The sequence below is a fragment of the Diorhabda sublineata genome, chromosome 3 (genome assembly GCF_026230105.1).
Source record: "Diorhabda sublineata isolate icDioSubl1.1 chromosome 3, icDioSubl1.1, whole genome shotgun sequence".
Classification (NCBI taxonomy): domain Eukaryota; kingdom Metazoa; phylum Arthropoda; class Insecta; order Coleoptera; family Chrysomelidae; genus Diorhabda; species Diorhabda sublineata.
Genome location: NC_079476.1, coordinates 21,803,538 through 21,823,617, shown reverse-complemented (window position 1 = coordinate 21,823,617; position 20,080 = coordinate 21,803,538). Strand labels below are relative to the sequence as shown.

The 20,080-nt window shown below is 30.5% G+C and overlaps 1 protein-coding gene and 1 long non-coding RNA gene across 19 annotated transcripts in view; one reads left to right on the top strand and one right to left on the bottom strand.

Annotated features, from left to right (window-relative positions):
• Window positions 1-1,772: 1,772 nt before the first annotated feature.
• The window catches only part of LOC130441064 (protein argonaute-2), a 32,349-nt gene continuing 14,041 nt past the window's right edge, over window positions 1,773-20,080 (top strand). For 2 of the 18 annotated variants that reach the window (XM_056774574.1, XM_056774572.1), the window contains exons 1-10: window positions 1,852-2,037; window positions 10,335-10,505; window positions 15,027-15,098; window positions 15,663-15,907; window positions 16,026-16,392; window positions 16,484-16,561; window positions 16,735-16,957; window positions 17,721-17,951; window positions 18,014-18,194; window positions 19,884-20,017. In XM_056774574.1, the coding sequence (XP_056630552.1) occupies window positions 10,346-10,505; window positions 15,027-15,098; window positions 15,663-15,907; window positions 16,026-16,392; window positions 16,484-16,561; window positions 16,735-16,957; window positions 17,721-17,951; window positions 18,014-18,194; window positions 19,884-20,017 (1,691 nt within the window). In that variant the 5' untranslated portion in view covers window positions 1,852-2,037; window positions 10,335-10,345. Of the gene's footprint in view, window positions 2,038-2,086; window positions 2,239-6,005; window positions 6,299-10,334; window positions 10,506-12,028; window positions 12,352-15,026; window positions 15,099-15,662; window positions 15,908-16,025; window positions 16,393-16,483; window positions 16,562-16,734; window positions 16,958-17,720; window positions 17,952-18,013; window positions 18,207-19,883; window positions 20,018-20,080 lie in introns of those variants that run through there. The other 16 variants (XM_056774581.1, XM_056774576.1, XM_056774585.1 and 13 more) reach the window with 14 other exon arrangements.
• Window positions 1,859-2,985, bottom strand: LOC130441066 (uncharacterized). Its single transcript, XR_008909587.1, has 2 exons — window positions 2,841-2,985; window positions 1,859-2,063 (listed from the first exon to the last, which is right to left on the bottom strand). It is a non-coding gene; the product is annotated as an uncharacterized LOC130441066 (long non-coding RNA).

Genomic DNA, 20,080 nt, shown 5'->3' with positions numbered 1-20,080 from the left:
ATTGAATTGGCATTACACTGAATTATAATGAGATTTAAGGAAATAGTATCATAAGAATTAGTAGTTTTGCTTTTATTCATGTACAACTACTGGTTCATGAAGTGATTGTTTTGTTTAGGTCATAAACAAAATAAAGTGGAGAACAAGTACAGAAATTGGATGATTCATACTTACATTACAAACTAATAAATCATGCACTGCAGATAAATTTAGAGTACAAGACCTGCCAAAACTGCATAATTCATTTTTTTGCTACAAGGTGATAAACCAGAAACTACAGATGAGTGGTTCATTATCTTGTTACACAAGAATGAATCTTGTTTTCACTTTGTCATATTGCTATGGAATTACAACACAATTTTATTTTTCTGTATATACTTTATATAATTAACTGAAAGGATGCATTATCATTCAATTCTTTAATATAAACAACAACAAATAAAGCTCAAAATCAAACTTCCAAGATATTATATTCAATTGATAGAAGAGGCCAAAGAAAATTTTCTGTTAATACTAAAGCCGATTTCTGAAATTCCACTTTGAATGTTGAAGAAATGAATTATTAATTATTGTAAGAGGTTCATTCTTGTATTCATTACAGTATTCATTAACTTAAAGGAGGAGACAATAAATTTGTATGAATACTACATATTCTGTCTTCTATTGTTCATTTCCGGTAATTGTTAACATAATAGTCAGTGACGGATTTACAGATTCGCTACCTATTCATCCTTTGTCGCCTCTACTGACCTCTGAAATTCAATAAGTTCAGAATTATTAAGATTATATTTTTTATCAATAAAATTACAATTTTACGATTTGAGAACTAAGGTTATGTATAAGGTACCTGACTATTTTCAGGTCAAAGAATTGTTGAAAGACAGGAAATAGAACATTACAATATATTTTGTAGACCTTTGATTTAGCGAAATCATTAATTATATCGTATGAAATTTTATTAATTAGTTCTGACTCTATGTATAAAATACGTATAGCGTTTGGCTTTTCTTGATTTCTAAGTCGATCTTGAATGGTTCTTTACTCTTTTTAAGCAAAAAAATCTCTCTCGCCTGACGCCTCACAATTTTTCACTAGACATACCGAGTGATACGAAGAGCTATATCAAAGTTTGAATAAATGTTCCCTAATTTTTTTACTAGAACTTGGTTTCATTAAAATTATTTCCGATAAAAGGTAGATTTGAAAGCGTATGCATTCTTAAACTAATTCTTCTTCTAAATCATTAGGGTACATTTGTTCCAGGTAACTAGCTTTTTTCATTAGACCTGATGGTAACAACTAAACTTTTGAACAAAACTTGTCGCCCTAGACTACAGCCTGCTGGTTAATCCACCCCTGATAATAATATACAACAAACACATGTATCAACCAAAAAGATGAAAAATATAAAAATGAAATTACACAGAAATAGTTGATCAAAGAACAATGTGAGCCATAAAATAAGAAAAATAAAAATTCTGAAATCCATTACACCAGATGATATTTTGGGGTATCTATTAATTATATTAATATTATTTTAAATAATATTAATTGCTTGGTCATAGTTTAACACTAGCTCTCCTGTCTGGATCTGTCTGGAGAATCGATACATCGGCAACTGGCCAGTACTCTTTGTCGCAAGGTCCGGGACCTCCAATTTTCAAGGTTGATGCGCAAGGGCGCTGTTTGGAATTACAAGGAGGCTCGTCTTTAGTATGAAATTTTCAAGGTCGCACATTTATAATCGATAAAACTACCTTATGTTGATGTTTGACACTGCGTACGCGCAACTCAAACTATATACGTGCATCACCAAGATATCTATTGGGAGATGACGGGTCCAGGTAAATAAAACGCATTTAAAACAAGAATTGAACTTTATTACTGTGACATTGTCATATTTGGACTAAGTGTCAAATGATTTTTCGTTGATGTTTTCTCTTCTGAACTCTGTGCACCACGTGTTTGTGAGTGAAGAGAAAGCAGTCTGCAAGTTGAGAGATTATTGCGTATGCAATTGGCGGGAGACAGGGTAATGTATGTAAATTCATGTGTTACAGCAACTAAAATATGATTGTACACTGTTAGTACGAATGTCAAATTTTATTTAAACGCTATTCACGGAGATAAGTAATAATGTTTTTATGTTATTTGTACATATTTTTAAGTGTGATTAATTATTTAATCCATATTCAGTTTTTAAAGTAAATGCAGTTCAACTGAATTTAAATATTATAGGTGAGTACGCAGGTTGGATCGTTTAAACTTGGCAGTTTTCTTTATAATACAAACGAATTTATAACCTGGGATATTAAATATTTGATAATCTGTAATAAGATTTTAACTTTCATCTTCTAGAAAATAATAAATAACGTAGTTACCAATTGTCTATCGATCCCGTTTTGAATCAAATAAATTTCAAAATTATGTCATTACTGTGTTTACTTACTTCCAATCGATTTACTTTGATTAGAGTGATATTATGCGTCGTTTAATGTGTTTATTTGAAAGGTAATAAATACATATAAATTCTTAAAAGAGTGATAGATGATTTCACACTAGTTTCAATGTACAAAAATTTCATAGAATATTGTTCTTGGTAATTCAAAGACAAAAATTAAATTCTCTTATAAAAACTATTTAGTAGCAAACGTTTTTTATAAATCCACCAAAAGTTTGATCTTTTTAAAAAAAATAAGATTTAGACTTTAACATTTAAATTGTGCTGCTTTAAAGAATTAACATGAAAGTAATAACCTAACCTAATTATGATGAAAAAGTGAAACATTTCAAATGAATTGTACTGATAAACAATGAAAATAAATTAAAAAGTAACTTACGTCAAATAAAAGATATTTGATAATAAAATCAGATTCTGGCTACATCGAAGGGTCTACCAAATAGAGCAGTACAATCTAGTTTGCTTTAATTTCGAAATGTATATTAATATACTGGTCAGTGGTAATGACGTTATGAATCCGCCATTATTTCGTACTGGTATGCAGCCATGCTGTACTGTTCAGAAAAGTGCAAAATAGCGACTTGCCGAGCTTTTCAATATACTTTTTGTATTATTAATTATTTGAATTAATGGCATATTAACAAATTATTTAATTACTTGTTGTAATTGGGTTAGTTGTATTCTAATGGAACATCCCTTCGCCAGTATTTTTTTTCAATAACATAACCTAACCTAATCAGACACCTTCATATATCACTCTCAATCTACAGCTACGGCTGTAGTATTTCCTATCGAGGGTCGTTTGGCTGGTGAACGGGTACACTAGTTTACAGAAAAACCGCTGAAAACCTGCAACACTCTCGATAACATTTATCTAGAATTTATATCTCTTTATATTATTACGCCTTCCTCCCCAGTTCCAAGTTCAGTCAGTATACTTATTTCGAATCAACAGAAAGGCATCCTTACCACCAGCCAGTATATTTGAATAGGAGCTTGATTTAATACATTTATCGGTAGATGTACGTCCAATTGGACCAATTTATAAACTCAATACAACAGCGTAGTACTTTCAGATTTTCGACGTTGTCGAGCATTTTTTTGATAGAAAACTTCTCACACATACCTCGTAGTTTAGGTTTCAAAAGTTTCTATATTTCTAATTTTTTGTTCAAATTAATAATAGTTGCAAAACATTATACAATTTGAAATCACTTATAGCAGACGTTTTTAAAATTAAAATAAATACAGACGGTAACCTGCTAATTTAATTTTACGAGAGTATAGGATTTAAAATCACTGCTAAAACAAGTTATTGTTCATGAAATGTTAAGCAAACTAAGTATACTACTCAGTATTTTTAAATTTACGCTCGTTAACCTTTAATTATGGTGGAATTGTAAACGTTAATATTTTTTCTGATTGCAGTCATCAGCCTTTACAAAAATAATTTCAAGGCTACCTGTAGAATGGTTTTTATAGGTGGATATTTCGTGTTCGACCATGACCATCGTCTTAAAATGAAAACAGGTGGTCTACTCCATCAGTGACGATAGACACGTGTCTTATAGCCGAACGCGGCATTGCCAACAATATGAGAAAATTAAATAATAAAACAAACTATCCCCATGAATATATCAGCAAGTGAGGGGAACAGATACCAAAATAAAATAATTCCTTTTCGCAATAGACTGGAAGGAAAAAGAAACATCAGTAAATTTTAAATGGTTGAATTTCACGAACAATAACACACAATACATTGATAAAATAATTTCATTTACTACATATCAAAAGTAATACATTTATCTAGATTCGTATTCTACACGTGTATAATTGTTCTATATTTTTAAAATATATGCAATTCTAAAGAGCGTAAACTTGGCAACAGTGATTAAATATGTTTGAAATCATACGAAATGCATAATAATAGTCTAGGGTTTTATCGAACATTTTTACATTTTTTTTAGAGCTTATCTTGATTGAAAATAAAATGTTTGGGATAGTTATCGTTTTAAATACTCTAAATACTTTAAATTTATATAACAAATACTCATGTGCAATATTTGAAATAACGATGAGATTTGGGAAAAACTAAAAAATATCGTTTAACACTGACGAAAAGACCTTATTGCATTAGAGAGTAACCAAAAATAAGAAGCCTGATCCTCTCTAACCAAGTACATTCCATAGGTGAAGTTTTCCAATAGAGAAACAAGAAAAAGCCCAATACCACTGTGATGTAGGAAACTATAAGAAAATTTAATCAATTTGTATCTGTAGAAGTCTTACAGATTTATTCAGATGATATATTTTGTAGAGATTATTTGCTGCTGGGTAGCTGGTCTTTCAGTGGTTGCAACATCCAGTTGGACCTGTTTTTTAGAAATTTTAAAGTATACACACACACACACACATCTATAATTTTTTAAAGGATTTAAGAGAGTAAAATTATTTCACCTTTATTGGTTTATGTCGTATAATTTTACAATAAAAAGTAAACAAGTAAAAAAGTCGTGGCACTCTCAGTGCGAGATTCTATAGTAAGTTTTTTTACCGTTAGCAATCCGTGAATATTAAGCAAAATCTTCATTCATAAAACGAAGTTTCCATGAAAAGTAAAACCGCGGGTAACTTACGCATGCATTTTTCTTCAGTTTATGGCAAATGTGCTCTTTTAATATGCCTATATCCTCTTCTATCTCTCAAACCTTAATTCTAGGGGTGAACATTTTCGTTGATATCGCTAGTTGTCTCTAATTTTGGCCGTCGCTAACGCTTTTCGTTAGTCAAGCGGATATGGACACATGTGAATTCAGCTACCTACAATTTTACTCACTCATATGATTCTCAAATTGATTGAAATTTTACTCCCTCAACGCATGCGCTAATATATTACCGAATTAAATTGATATGTGTTACAATTTTAAGTTGAGGTAGGAAAGTTTTTAGACGACCACACTAGAAGTTAAAGTAGACAATTGAACAGAACCACTCCGAACTGTCAGCGATATTCCTATGCGTTTCCTGTCAACTGTCAATTTGTGCATCTTTCTGTATCATAATATCTATACTTGGAAAATAATTTTAGTTTTCAGTTATTGGAAAATCTTCTTTTCAAAAACTGAATGATTTCAATCATTTAATTACTCGGATGCTAGACAACCCATTAAAATTTTTTGGTGCAAATAGTACCCTAGTTCAATAGAGCTGCGTTTATATAGCTTAGTCCCTTTACTGCAAATATTTGTGAAAACAAACCTTGTGGTTGTCATAAATTGTGGATTATATGAATGATGTGACTAGATTTTATTAATGCATTCATATTTATAGTCCTAGAAGGAGGCGACTAGATTTATTCATGTTTATACTATACTTTCACTCATTCTACAGCAAAGAAATCTATAAATATAAATCGTTCTGTAATTATGAAAAGTTATAGAAAACATATTGTGTATATTCAATGAAATTTTTATTCCCCCTTCACTCACATTTATCGCTAAATGAATTTGTTTATTAATCTCCTATACTAATGCGCAAGCGCGTTGACAATATTGCAAAAAATCCAAGACCGATTGTTATCCAAACAAGATCAGTGCGACATTCATATAAATTTCGTGTTTTGAAAACAATGTAAAAGTGACATGAACTCAATTTTTTTATGGTAGTGTTGTTTCGCCGTAGTTATCCCTAATTGTCTATTGTGTTTGTGAAGTAAATATTAAAAGTTGTGTAGATACGTAGTTTATTATAAAGTACCATGATATTTTCCCGGTAGATAACCTTGAATTATTCCAAGATTTGTTATCCTAGGACCGAATTTTTAGTTGTAATAAAATTGTAAGTAATACACGTATAATTTTCGCTTTGAAAAATATTTTTTTATTTGGTTAAATGTTGATATGACATACTAATGTAAAAATATTTTTTATTAATTAAGCTGATATGAAAAATGAGGAACTAAGTTCGATATAAAGAATTTTTTAAACTGATAATTCATTTTCCTGGAAATAATTGCGGTCTTGGGGGGTTTATCTATTTAACGGTAGGTTTCATTTTTTTGATAACAACATATCCATTATAACATTTATAAAGGATATCTACCTTACATGATAATCTTTTATATCGTCTTACCAGGCCCTTAATTTGATTAATATATACATAATTAAAAAATTATCAATATAAACATGCTATTTATATAACTATGCAACTAATACGTTTCCAATGTAAGGAAGTTGCTCTAACCTGTAGTACCATAAACTCAAATAGATACCTAAAATTAAAATATAAAATACTAGGCCTTTTATTATTACTTCATAAATTTGGAGTATTTTTATTTGTGAAAGAGGAATATTCTCATGTAGGGTACGGTTTATCCCAAAAATCACCCAGCCATGGGGAAAATTTTTTCCCTGCAGAGCTAGAGTTGTGATAAATTTTTGGAAAGGGTTATTTCCGTGGTTATCAGCTCACTGCATGCATGACAGTGCATACTGTCCAGCGTGAAATTAGTTTTGATAGTAACTAAAAAGTTGTCTCGACGAACCAAACGGCTTTCGGAAAGTGTGCTGCGGCTGTTGAATGAATTCACCAAGCTACATGGAAACCGCAGAGAACCTGCAACATCGACGAGCTCTCGTTCATATATCAAAAACCGTTTATAGTACATCTGCGTAAAAAGTGAAAACAATTGTGGTATCGAAAGAAACCTGAAAGTTATTTTTAAATTTGTATGTCTACCGGTAGGGGGCGTAAACAAACGAATTTGAAAATTTTCTGAAATTAACCTGATTAACGGACAACAAAAATAATAATCATATTTTATTTAAATTTTGCATATTGGAAATAACAAGTTTCAGTCTATCTGTGGTAGAAATAATTTGAAGCCAGACTTATTTTGAAATCCTCGTAGACCATGTAATTGTTTTTTTTTCTCTATATAACAATTACCAAAAAACACACATGATCCTAAGAATAGTATGCAACAAAGATTGAATTACGTAAAAATACGAGGATGGTCCCAGAAGTACCTATCCCAATAAAGAAAACACAAAAATTTCGGGAGAAAATATATTTTTCAACGTAATCTCCTTTTCCCAGTTCAACAAGTTCAAGGTTAAGAGTCATGTTGACAGAAAATATATTTATCAATGAACAGGTTGAGTGTGTTTAAAGATGTCGAGAAGAGAAAGAGGACATTGCGTTTACTGTGTTCACACTAGACTTTCATCTTTGCTTTATTCATCAAGAAATTAATATCATTACGCGGGTATATTTTGCTTCTTCTTTTGCGGAAATTCTTAGTCGTTTCCACGAGCTATGACAGGGATTCTCAACCTTTTCAACACTGCGATCCTCTTTTGAAGTTGAGAATTCTGGCGACCCTCTTGTACAGTCTATTTTTATGAATGAGATAATAATAAAATAATAAAGCATTCGTAATCAAGTAAAAAAAAATGATAAAAAAACTAATTCGTTTCAAATATTTCGAGTAGTTTCGACGCGCATGTACCCACTTGTTTTGATACTCGATTTCGATTCTAATAAGTGAGGTACTCAAGTGAAGTAGGAATCTAGTGAAACGGTTTAGTTTTATTTATATGTTACTGATTTTTGGTTTCAATTTGGCAAAAATTCATATTTACACTTTTAGAGTTAGTTGTACTAAATTAAAAAATAAATAATAGTATAGAAAACTTTAGCTATTATAAAACTGAAAAGTAAAAGATAATTATTGAGATAATAGCTCGTTGCGCACAACGTAACTACTGCAATGGAAAGATATTCAACCTCAGATAGCAGAGCACAATTGAGCACATACTGTAACAATTGAAAATATTTCTTTCCTATTCCATCAATTGGTCTCAAAAGACATATATATGTCTCGACGAACCAAACGGCTTTCGGAAAGTGTGCTGCGGCTGTTGAATGAATTCACCAAGCTACATGGAAACCGCAGAGAACCTGCAACATCGACGAGCTCTCGTTCATATATCAAAAACCGTTTATAGTACATCTGCGTAAAAAGTGAAAACAATTGTGGTATCGAAAGAAACCTGAAAGTTATTTTTAAATTTGTATGTCTACCGGTAGGGGGCGTAAACAAACGAATTTGAAAATTTTCTGAAATTAACCTGATTAACGGACAACAAAAATAATAATCATATTTTATTTAAATTTTGCATATTGGAAATAACAAGTTTCAGTCTATCTGTGGTAGAAATAATTTGAAGCCAGACTTATTTTGAAATCCTCGTAGACCATGTAATTGTTTTTTTTTCTCTATATAACAATTACCAAAAAACACACATGATCCTAAGAATAGTATGCAACAAAGATTGAATTACGTAAAAATACGAGGATGGTCCCAGAAGTACCTATCCCAATAAAGAAAACACAAAAATTTCGGGAGAAAATATATTTTTCAACGTAATCTCCTTTTCCCAGTTCAACAAGTTCAAGGTTAAGAGTCATGTTGACAGAAAATATATTTATCAATGAACAGGTTGAGTGTGTTTAAAGATGTCGAGAAGAGAAAGAGGACATTGCGTTTACTGTGTTCACACTAGACTTTCATCTTTGCTTTATTCATCAAGAAATTAATATCATTACGCGGGTATATTTTGCTTCTTCTTTTGCGGAAATTCTTAGTCGTTTCCACGAGCTATGACAGGGATTCTCAACCTTTTCAACACTGCGATCCTCTTTTGAAGTTGAGAATTCTGGCGACCCTCTTGTACAGTCTATTTTTATGAATGAGATAATAATAAAATAATAAAGCATTCGTAATCAAGTAAAAAAAAATGATAAAAAAACTAATTCGTTTCAAATATTTCGAGTAGTTTCGACGCGCATGTACCCACTTGTTTTGATACTCGATTTCGATTCTAATAAGTGAGGTACTCAAGTGAAGTAGGAATCTAGTGAAACGGTTTAGTTTTATTTATATGTTACTGATTTTTGGTTTCAATTTGGCAAAAATTCATATTTACACTTTTAGAGTTAGTTGTACTAAATTAAAAAATAAATAATAGTATAGAAAACTTTAGCTATTATAAAACTGAAAAGTAAAAGATAATTATTGAGATAATAGCTCGTTGCGCACAACGTAACTACTGCAATGGAAAGATATTCAACCTCAGATAGCAGAGCACAATTGAGCACATACTGTAACAATTGAAAATATTTCTTTCCTATTCCATCAATTGGTCTCAAAAGACATATATATGTCTTTTGAGACCAATTGATGGAATAGGAAAGAAATATTTATATATATATATATATATATATATATATATATATATATATATATATATATATATATATATATATATATATATATATATATATATATGTTGAGCAAAGACGAGCCAAAAGAGTTACTGGTATGTTTATTGGACATTCTCCAGTGGACCGGAGACTACGGTACTTATAATCAAGCTTTTTGAAGCCAGAAGAGGTAAACCGTATAGACCCCGTACTGGTAGCTCCCTTTACAAAGTCCTTATTACCTGACTGGTGAATAGTCGAGTCTATACAATAGATCAATAGGTCAAATTGTTAGCGAGGTGGATTCGCGTCTTTACGCCCTAGCTCATCTGATCTAATCTACTATCGAGTTTGATTATTATTCAAAACGTGTTTTCATTTTCCAAGTGAATTATTTAAAATGAGCGAAAGTACCTGGATCAAACGGTCTTGAACTAATGAAATATTTATTATTCTCTCTCTAGCGACGTTCTCTTAGTAGATTGTTGTATCTTAATTGACAAACATTAGTTGTCGTTTATGAGTGTTAGGTTAGGTTAGGTTCTGGAGTATACATGTTAATGTTGAATGTGAAACCAATTAAATAACCTTTGAAATTTTCTTAAAGGTACATGAACCATGTCTGCGGAGACTGAGCTGACAATGCAGACAGGGCTCTCGCCAGTCCTACTGCCAGATATGACAGCTCTTAGTCTTATCGGTCATAGAACACAGGCAACGCATCTTGCAGCTCATCCACAACCTCCACAACATCCCAGTATGCAGCAAAATCCCAACCGTAAGTTAAAACTAGTTTAAACATTCTTAATTGATATAAATATTGAGTTTTACGAGCCAGAAATACTATTGAAGAAAATAAAATTCGTAAATGACGGTCCCGGACGATCCGCAACATCCTTGTTCATATGGCCACTTTTAAAGCAGAAGATTACTTCGAAGCATTCCACGGGACGTAGCACTTTCAGAATAATGTTGACGTAACTTTTTTTCGGTTTTTTTGTTATATCACATAAATAATGTTTGAACAACATTCGAAATTCTTTTTTCACCATATTTACCCAACTACTCAAAAACTATTATTATATGAGATTGAAACTAAAATATCTGTATAATAGAGATACATATTTTCGTTATTAGAATCAATCCGCATATTTAAATGAAGTTTTTCATTTTAAAAACATTGGATGAGATGATATCATCATGACGTAATCATGACGTCATCATAAATGAATTTACACTTGGACGAATCTCTTCATTTTTTGTCTTCCCTCTACTTCTTGGATTCTCTGTTATAAACATTGTTGTAATATCAATTTGTATTATTATAAAATATAATTATTAGTGTTTTTTAAAAATTTATATACAAAAAATAAATCCAATATTATTCTAAGATAGTGGATTTAGTCAAGCTATAAACTTACTTTGGTTATTATTTTTCTTATTGGGCAACCATGAACTAAGTTAGGTATTGTGATTGAAAATAGAAATGCTTTAATACATTTCTAGCCTGTTAGAGCTTGTTTTATCAATGAAAATATAATTATAAAATATACTGATGATGTCATTGAATGACATCATCAGTATATTTTATAATTGAATGATTCTTAAATATAGAATGCATAGTATGTATAATTTAAAAATTCCATATTATCTATGTATCATAACGATATTATTTTGATTACAAAACAAATCAAGAATCTTATCTAATTAATAAGATTTATTAAACATTTTAAGCTGAGGTAAACAATTTTAGGTTTTATATATGACTTCCTTAAAAAAATCGACGCCTCCGCCCGTGATTGGCATTTTGTTGCTTCTCCAGCATACCATGTCACGGAATCGATCGCGTCGTTTAAAAATACAACGTTGTCAAGTTATAATTTAATCTGTAAAAAAAACAAATTTAGTAATTTGTTTTTAAAATATGTAGCAATAACCTGAATTAAATCGAGTATCTAATTAATTAATGATTTTGATCTTATAATACATATTTTAAAAACAGATCTTTCTACTTTTTACTGATCTAATATTATAGCAACAACATATTTATATAGTTTTAAAAATATTTATTAAATAATTGTAATGAGCCGAATCGTTTTTTTTTTGTAACTATTGAAAATACTTATCTCGTAAATATTTTTTTATAAGAACATCACATTGTTATTAGTGTGATGGCTTTATTGTTTCTCAGAATATTCTCTTCCCAATTTTTTGGACCCATTTTTAAAATGCTTTTTCCACTTGAATAGGAATGAAAAGGAACGCAAAATCAGAACTGAACTGTGAGTTGTTTGATCAACAGTTATAGGAGAATGGTTGAAAATGTCAAACTTTCATAATAAAACATTAGAAGACGGTAACATTAATGGTTACCTAGACAAAAAAATTAAGTGAAAACTCTATTACTTTTAGGATAGTTTATTGTCTATATTTGACAACGTTGTCCGTTGTCCAACACGGAGCACTCGCAGCTCATGTTGACGTCATGATTGCAAATGGCTGTCGTCTTTTGTAACTAGATAGACAATCTCTTCAAACAAATAATAGTGGTGTGTTTAGTGTGCTTGTGTATTTAATTTATTTACAATATATAGAATAAAAAATGTATCCCGGATCTGGAGGCCGTAAGTAAAATTCAATATTTTAATAATATAAATAGTAATTCTAAGCGTTAGTGTTTGTTGTCATAAACGAGGTCTACATAGACTAAATTCTTTGTTTGAATGTTTTATCGTAAATTTCTGCTATATTTTCTTGAATTTTCCGTAATTTTACCTACTTTCCACTGGAATAAAATAACTTCTAGGGAGAAAATTCGTTGGAATTAAGCGAGTTAGATATTTAACTTAACCTATCAAACCAGGCTCTTTAATATCGAGTTTGAAATAAGGTCATTGAATTTTTCTAATTCGATTATATAGTGGAAGTTAGGTAAAAAATTCCGTCGTAGTTGCGATTGCGACCTTTCTAATACTAATTCAAAACGGAAATCGACCTGATATTCTATTTATTTTTGGAAATTTGGTTCAACAAACATAAACAAAACATTTTTTATTATTATAATCAAGTAAAATATATAATCTTTGAATTTATAGACCTCTTCAAATATATGTTACTGCGTTATAACTTGAATCATTTAATTTATGTATCATATTGATAAAAATATAGTTAAATATTCAACTAATGGCTATTGAAATGATTCATCAGTAATTTCTAATTACTTTATTTTTTATACATTCCAAACAGGAAATTTTTAGTTGCTATTACAAAGTTAAATCACTAATTCTTTAAAATCCAAGTGCATGTAAGGTCGTTGACCTTATAGCGCATAGAGTTCTTGAGACTATTGATTAGGATCTAGTTATTGCAAGATGAAGAAATTATGTAATTTATTTATTTTGCTTTGTTATTAGATATAATTCTTCACTATCCTTTGTTCTTAAAATACTTTCCAATTTGAGTTATGCCTACTAATTTATTATATTGTTAAAATATAACAAATTTAATGGATTGTGCGCTGTAAGTTCTGGTTTTTCTGTTGTAAATCATTATATACTTTTTGTAAAATAGACTGAACTCCTATTCAATACAAATTTCCTATTTCACATTGCCATTGACATTCCCATTAAAATTCCAGGAATTGTGAAATCCAGATGTCTCAAAATGCACATTTGAATGAATTTTTGCTAAGAAAGGTTCATTTTTTTTGTGAATGTTGGCTTAATATGCCTGTTACAGGTTGTCATAAAAGAAAATTGACAATTTTAGTAGCTAAAACCTCATTTTTGTATTTGATAATGTTTCTTTTGATATGCAATTCAAATATAGCATATTCTAAACCAATGGATAATATGAAGGATTTTTATAATTTTGGTATGCATTACAAAAAGTGCAATGTAAGTTCTATGAAGTTTACATTTTTTTAGGGACGTGATCCTTGAATTAGTCGGTAATGACAAATTTGACTTGGACCCTACTCCTTGATATTAATAGTATTGCATATGCAGTATTTATATTGTTGTGTTTGTTTTATTTGCATTGGTCAACAAATATTATACACATCTATTGACAAAGATCTGCGATCCTGTCGACCCTTATGGTAATACTGGATGATGATATTCATTTTTTTTAATACACATATATTTTACCATACCGAAATTACCATTTATTTTAGATGAATTTTCTTAAATAAGTAAACTTGCAATTTTGGTAAAAAGTCCTGTATCTTGAAGGGCGCTTTCAAGATTGAGGTATAGAGATGATATGAGGTAAAATTAGAACAATGTTGGTGGGCTTTCATAATAGTATGAAGATTGAGGAAATATGAAACAATCTTATGTTCATATTTAATATCATGAAAATATGTTGCATTTAATTCATATATTCCAGATTTGGATATATTAAAATTGTTCCACTCATTTTAAATCATTTCTTTTAGAATGTATACATAATGAACTTATTTCCTCTGTTTTTATCAACAAATAACAAATTTATGAAGTTTTATTTCATTTAACATTCATGAATATCTACAAAATAGATAATGTAGCATATTGCAACTTTTTACTCCTATACAAAAAGTTTAGTTATTATATATAGGCAATCAGTTTGTTCTTAAAAGAGCAACTTTAACAATGCAACAAAATTAAACTGAGTGTAAACAAAACCAATTTTACATTGTCTGACAAACACACACAAAATTGTTAATTCAAGTATCTAAGGAGTAGGTGACACTTATATATCTTTAAAAATTAAAATAACTGTGTAAAGTATTTATATATATTACATACAAGTGTTCATTGTGTCCAAAATAATATAGAAATTGTACTCTTCAACAAGTAATTGAACTAATAGTTTGAAATTCTGAAAGTATACATATTGAACGTGAATCTGCAGAATAGAAGGGTTACTGTTGGTATATAGTTTATAAACTATTATCATAAATATGCTAATTCAAAACCATAACTTTTTTATGGATTTTTAACTGATTCTAGATACACTATAAAACTACACTGATCATTTTTTCAAACTGGAATTTTCAAGAAAACTAAAAAAATACATTGCTTCAAAAAATCATTCCATTTTTTAAAAATAGTCTCAAAAATATTACATTAACACGGAAACAAAAAATACAGAAAGTTTCTGGTTGCTTTAATAAAAATTAAATGGTTTAGTTGAAGCAGTGTATATTGGAAAATCTGGTACTTTTCGAATCTGTACATGGTGTGCATGACATAATAAAAGTTGATTCAGTTGATGGACATTTTTAAGAACAAAAATCCAATAAAAAGTTTTTTCATAGAAGCTTGGCAGACCAGTCCTCCTAGACAGACAAGCCCTACCTCACAAACCACATTTGCAGAATCATTGGCAGGTAAATTTTGTGTTTTGAGTAGATTTTTTTGTAGTCTTGTTTATTTTTCGGGAGTCTTGTGTGGTTTGCATTTAAATTATTACAATTTTGGCGTTAAAAGTGGCCATATTTGGCGAACCAGAATATATTGAAGGACGGCCGCTACTTGATTCATTTAAATTAATAGTATTCGACATATAACAAATTTTTAATAAAAAATAGTCACAACGTACTGTACAATTTCTCTTATTCTTCTTGATTAACTTGATGTGGTTTGGGCATTGTATGTTTTTTCAAGAAGGAAAAGGGGAGATACATTCCATATTTAAGAATTATCTGATGGTACAAAAGTTAAAATCGTCATATTTAGGAAATACAATTCATAAAAATTCACTTAATATTTATCACCCTGATTTAAAATACATCATAATCTTTGTAACCAATGAATTAAGTTGCTGAGTGAAGTTAACTTCTGTATATTGCCTTTTGATAAAGGTTTTCTTAAAATTTTTAGCAATTTGTCAGGATAATTCCCTTGTTGTTTATAATGGTTTACAGCTCCATAACTGATGATTTTTGTTATAGCGGGTGCATCAGGAACCTCTTTGGGCGCCACAAGTACTGCTGTTGCAGTTCCTGGCACAACCGGAGCTGTTGCTGCAGTATCACCGCCAGTAGAGCCCCCGGTCTTTCAATGTCCGAGAAGGCCAAATTTAGGACGAGAAGGTCGACCTATAGGACTCAAGGCCAACCATTTTCAAATCACAATGCCTAGGGGCTTCGTACATCACTATGACGTTAATATTCAACCTGACAAATGTCCTCGAAAGGTCAGTAAATTAAACCATCCAACTAACACATACAACATGGTAATCAATACTCTGGACCTAAAATATACTTTTACAAAAATCAAGTTCATAGTATGTAACATACTTATAATTATTTCAGGTAAATAGAGAAATAATTGAAACCATGGTAAAAGCATACGGCAAGATATTCGGCAACCTCAAACCAGTATTTGATGGTCGAAATAATCTATATACAAGAGATCCATTACCTATCGGTAACTCGCGTGAAGAACTGGAGGTAACCCTACCAGGCGAAGGTAAAGACAGACTTTTTCGGGTGTCCATCAAATGGGTTGCTCAAGTGTCTCTTTATGGTTTGGAGGAAGCTCTAGAAGGCAGAACGAGGCAGATACCATTTGAAGCTATTTTGGCTTTGGATGTAGTTATGAGGCATTTACCTTCAATGAGCTATACACCTGTAGGGAGAAGTTTCTTTAGTAGTCCTGAAGGATATTACCATCCTTTAGGTAAGCAAATTAAGAACTAAACAGATATTCAAGAGATATGTTTTCAATGCAGATTTGTAACTATATGTTTAATATGTATATTGTTATGTAGGTGGTGGTAGAGAGGTCTGGTTTGGATTCCATCAATCAGTGAGACCTAGTCAATGGAAAATGATGCTCAATATTGACGGTAAGTGTATTTATGTATCATGATCGATTTATTTGATCTGTTTAGCCATACTTATGACAACTTTTTCATGTAATTGAATTAGGAAATGTATCAGCTAATGAAATATTTCCTTAGTCAAACTCTATTTATGATCTGTCATTGAATATATTTGTTGATTATTATATTTTTTTTAGTATCTGCAACTGCATTTTATAAAGCGCAACCTGTGATAGAATTTATGTGTGAGGTTCTCGATATACGAGATATAAACGAACAAAGAAAACCTCTCACCGATAGCCAACGCGTTAAATTCACAAAAGAAATTAAAGGATTAAAAATCGAAATAACCCATTGTGGAGCTATGAGGAGAAAATATAGGGTGTGTAACGTTACTAGGAGGCCTGCACAAATGCAATCGTAAGTAGAAACATAATAATACAGATATCTTATCTTATAAAGCCGAATTTAATTTTGTTTTGAAGCCAAAAAGTACCAAAGCTGCAAATCTCAGCATACTGTCAATTATGATTTTCATAACAATTAAGTTTATATGTGGAATTAATGTTGAAAGTTCAAAGAATTAAAAACAAATATACCATTAGGTGATCATATTTATCCACTGATATTACTGGACCATTCACTTTGTTCAGTTTTCGAACGCTAATGAAAATGATGTGGATTACTTTCCAAATGTTCAGATCATAATCGGATCAAGTCAATCATAGTTTTGGAAAGCCTTTTAATAACAGTAGTTTGTTTGCCAAAGAAGGTTTTGGCTTTTTCTATACAGAATGCCTCTGCGTTTTGTGGTACTTGATTCTGTTATATCTATTATATCCTGAAAATCACAATAATTTTGTCTCTTACTGATACCTGTAATGACATGTCGCTTTTTACTCCATGCTAATTTTAAATTGGAGATACAGTAGAGACGCAGAAGAACCAAAAAGCCTTTTGGTTGATTCCAAGGCCTCAATCTGCCTACTTCCTGTAATATTGTATATATGTATTATATGTAAATTTTATCATTAGTAAGAAGGGAATTGAATAATGATCAAACAGTTCTGAGTAAAGGAAAATCCTCGTGTAAATAAAGGTAGACATCCATTCAACTGAGTGCCAGAGAATTGGGTTTTCACTGTAAGTTGAATTAATGTGTGAGTTTTTGTTATTTTTTCAGTTTTCCACTTCAGTTAGAAAATGGTCAAACTGTAGAATGTACAGTGGCTAAATATTTCTTGGACAAATATAAAATGAAATTGAGATATCCACATTTGCCATGCCTCCAGGTTGGCCAAGAACACAAGCACACATACTTACCATTAGAGGTATGCAACATTGTTGCTGGACAAAGGTGTATAAAAAAATTAACGGACATGCAAACGTCAACAATGATCAAGGCAACCGCTAGGTAATTGTTACAAAAATTTGTAGTTCTATAAACGGGATATGTTTTTTTTTGTTAATTTTCAGATCTGCACCAGATAGAGAACGAGAAATAAACAACTTGGTTCGTCGAGCTGATTTTAATAACGACGAGTACGTACAAGAATTCGGCCTGACCATCAGCAACAACATGATGGAGGTCAGAGGGAGGGTTTTACCTCCGCCAAAATTACAATATGGCGGTAGGGTAGCCTCCCTCAGCGGACAGGTGGGCTGGCACGTTAGTTTCCAGTTGTATTTTATTTTATTTTTAGCTTAGCTTGTTTTGAGGGAGATTGCAGGCAATCCTGAAAAGAGGAAACAAACAATCTACAATTGTTTTTAGTTCTGTATCACTAGTTTTCAAAATGTGTCAATTTTATTATTGATCAATTGATATAGGATTCTCCTTATTTCAATTAAAGAGTTCCGTACAAGTAAGTAGTCTGATACTGACATAATCTACCCACACAAAAATAATACAATTTTTTGTTGTATCAAGTGGAATAATATTCTGGTATACATTTCAAGTTTCGAAAATAGCTCTTCACAAAAATGTCTAAAAGAAATTGTTAAAGCCGAAAACAACCTGTAATGTTAAAATTTAAATAACCATAATTATTAATCAAGTAAACTTTTATGATTCCAAAGAAGCTCCAACTAAAATTTGTTTGAGAAAAACGTACAGTGTTGTTTTTAATTAATTTTATATTGTAAATGAAAACCTTTGTTTGGGTTATGTTAGTACAGCTTTATTCATAAATAACATAAGTAGATGAAATTTTAAAGCACATTTTTCAATAAACCTGCAATCTTCAAATTGTTCACCTTAATTTGCCTTTTTACAAGTAGTGATAAATTGGGGTTGCACAATTGTGTATTTTTTAAATTATTTTCTGCCTGAGATGTTGGTAGCACATTTTCCTCTCATATTTTGCAAAATAAATAAAAAATACTGTGTTCTCTTGTAATGATTGTTCTAGTTGATTGTCAAAGCATTAAACCTCACACTATTTATAAAATATTTATAAGTTATAGACAGAAATGGATAAAAAACAGTTTTATTTTCATCTTTTTGATGTCCAATGAATTTGCCACGTTTGTTAAATTTTCATTGAGACATCTTCATTTTGAATGCAATTTTACAATACAATAATTTTATATAACTTTAAATATGAAAAATTCGATACCTGCAGAATATTTTCTAATTTGTATTATGAACTCGGAGAGGGTTAATGCTGAATAAAAGTTTTCGTATTTATGAATTGTAGTATTTGTAGCATGTTTGATGTGTATCGTGTATGTTTATTAAAACGAGAAATCAATACGCATCAAAATTATTTCAAATATTTGAACCAGAAGCACAGTAGTTTAATATGCTACCGATCAGGGAGATTAATACATTTCACTTTATCCTCGAAAGTTCTTTCCCTGAGTACTTTCATTATTTATTTGCTGAGATTTACAATATATTCTATTTAAATGGTATTTTATGAATAAACTAGGAATAAATATAATCATCATTCATATGTGTCTAGTTAATATCATTTTCCTCTTGTAAACTAATTTTTTGTCGAGTCTTGGTGTAAGCTCAAGGATGTATTTCTTTTGAACAGTAAATTACATAAAATAGATTTGATATTTTTCCTTTTTCTTGAATCTATTGTATTTTACTTCACTAAAAATCTATATATTCACAACTGCAATTTTGAGGTCCAATTTTTATCAGTATTTCATGTGCTAATATGTTATTTTCCAAACTGGTTTAAATTTTAATTACACATTTTTTTAATTGTGCAGTTTGTTGATTGGGTTTTATATTTTTATTAAGATTAGATTGTAAAATATGCTTATTTATAATTTTGCCAAATGTAGGAATGTGTGTTATTCGCCATATTATTTCAGTTAATTGTTACAGAGCAAACAGCAAGCAATGCCAAATCAAGGTGTATGGGATATGCGCGGTAAGCAATTCTTTACTGGTGTTGAAATAAGAGTTTGGGCTATTGCCTGCTTCGCCCCTCAACGTACCGTCCGGGAGGATGCCTTAAGGTAAGTAATGATGAATGACATGTTCACATTTTACCTGCACTGTCTGTAATATATCATTAATTA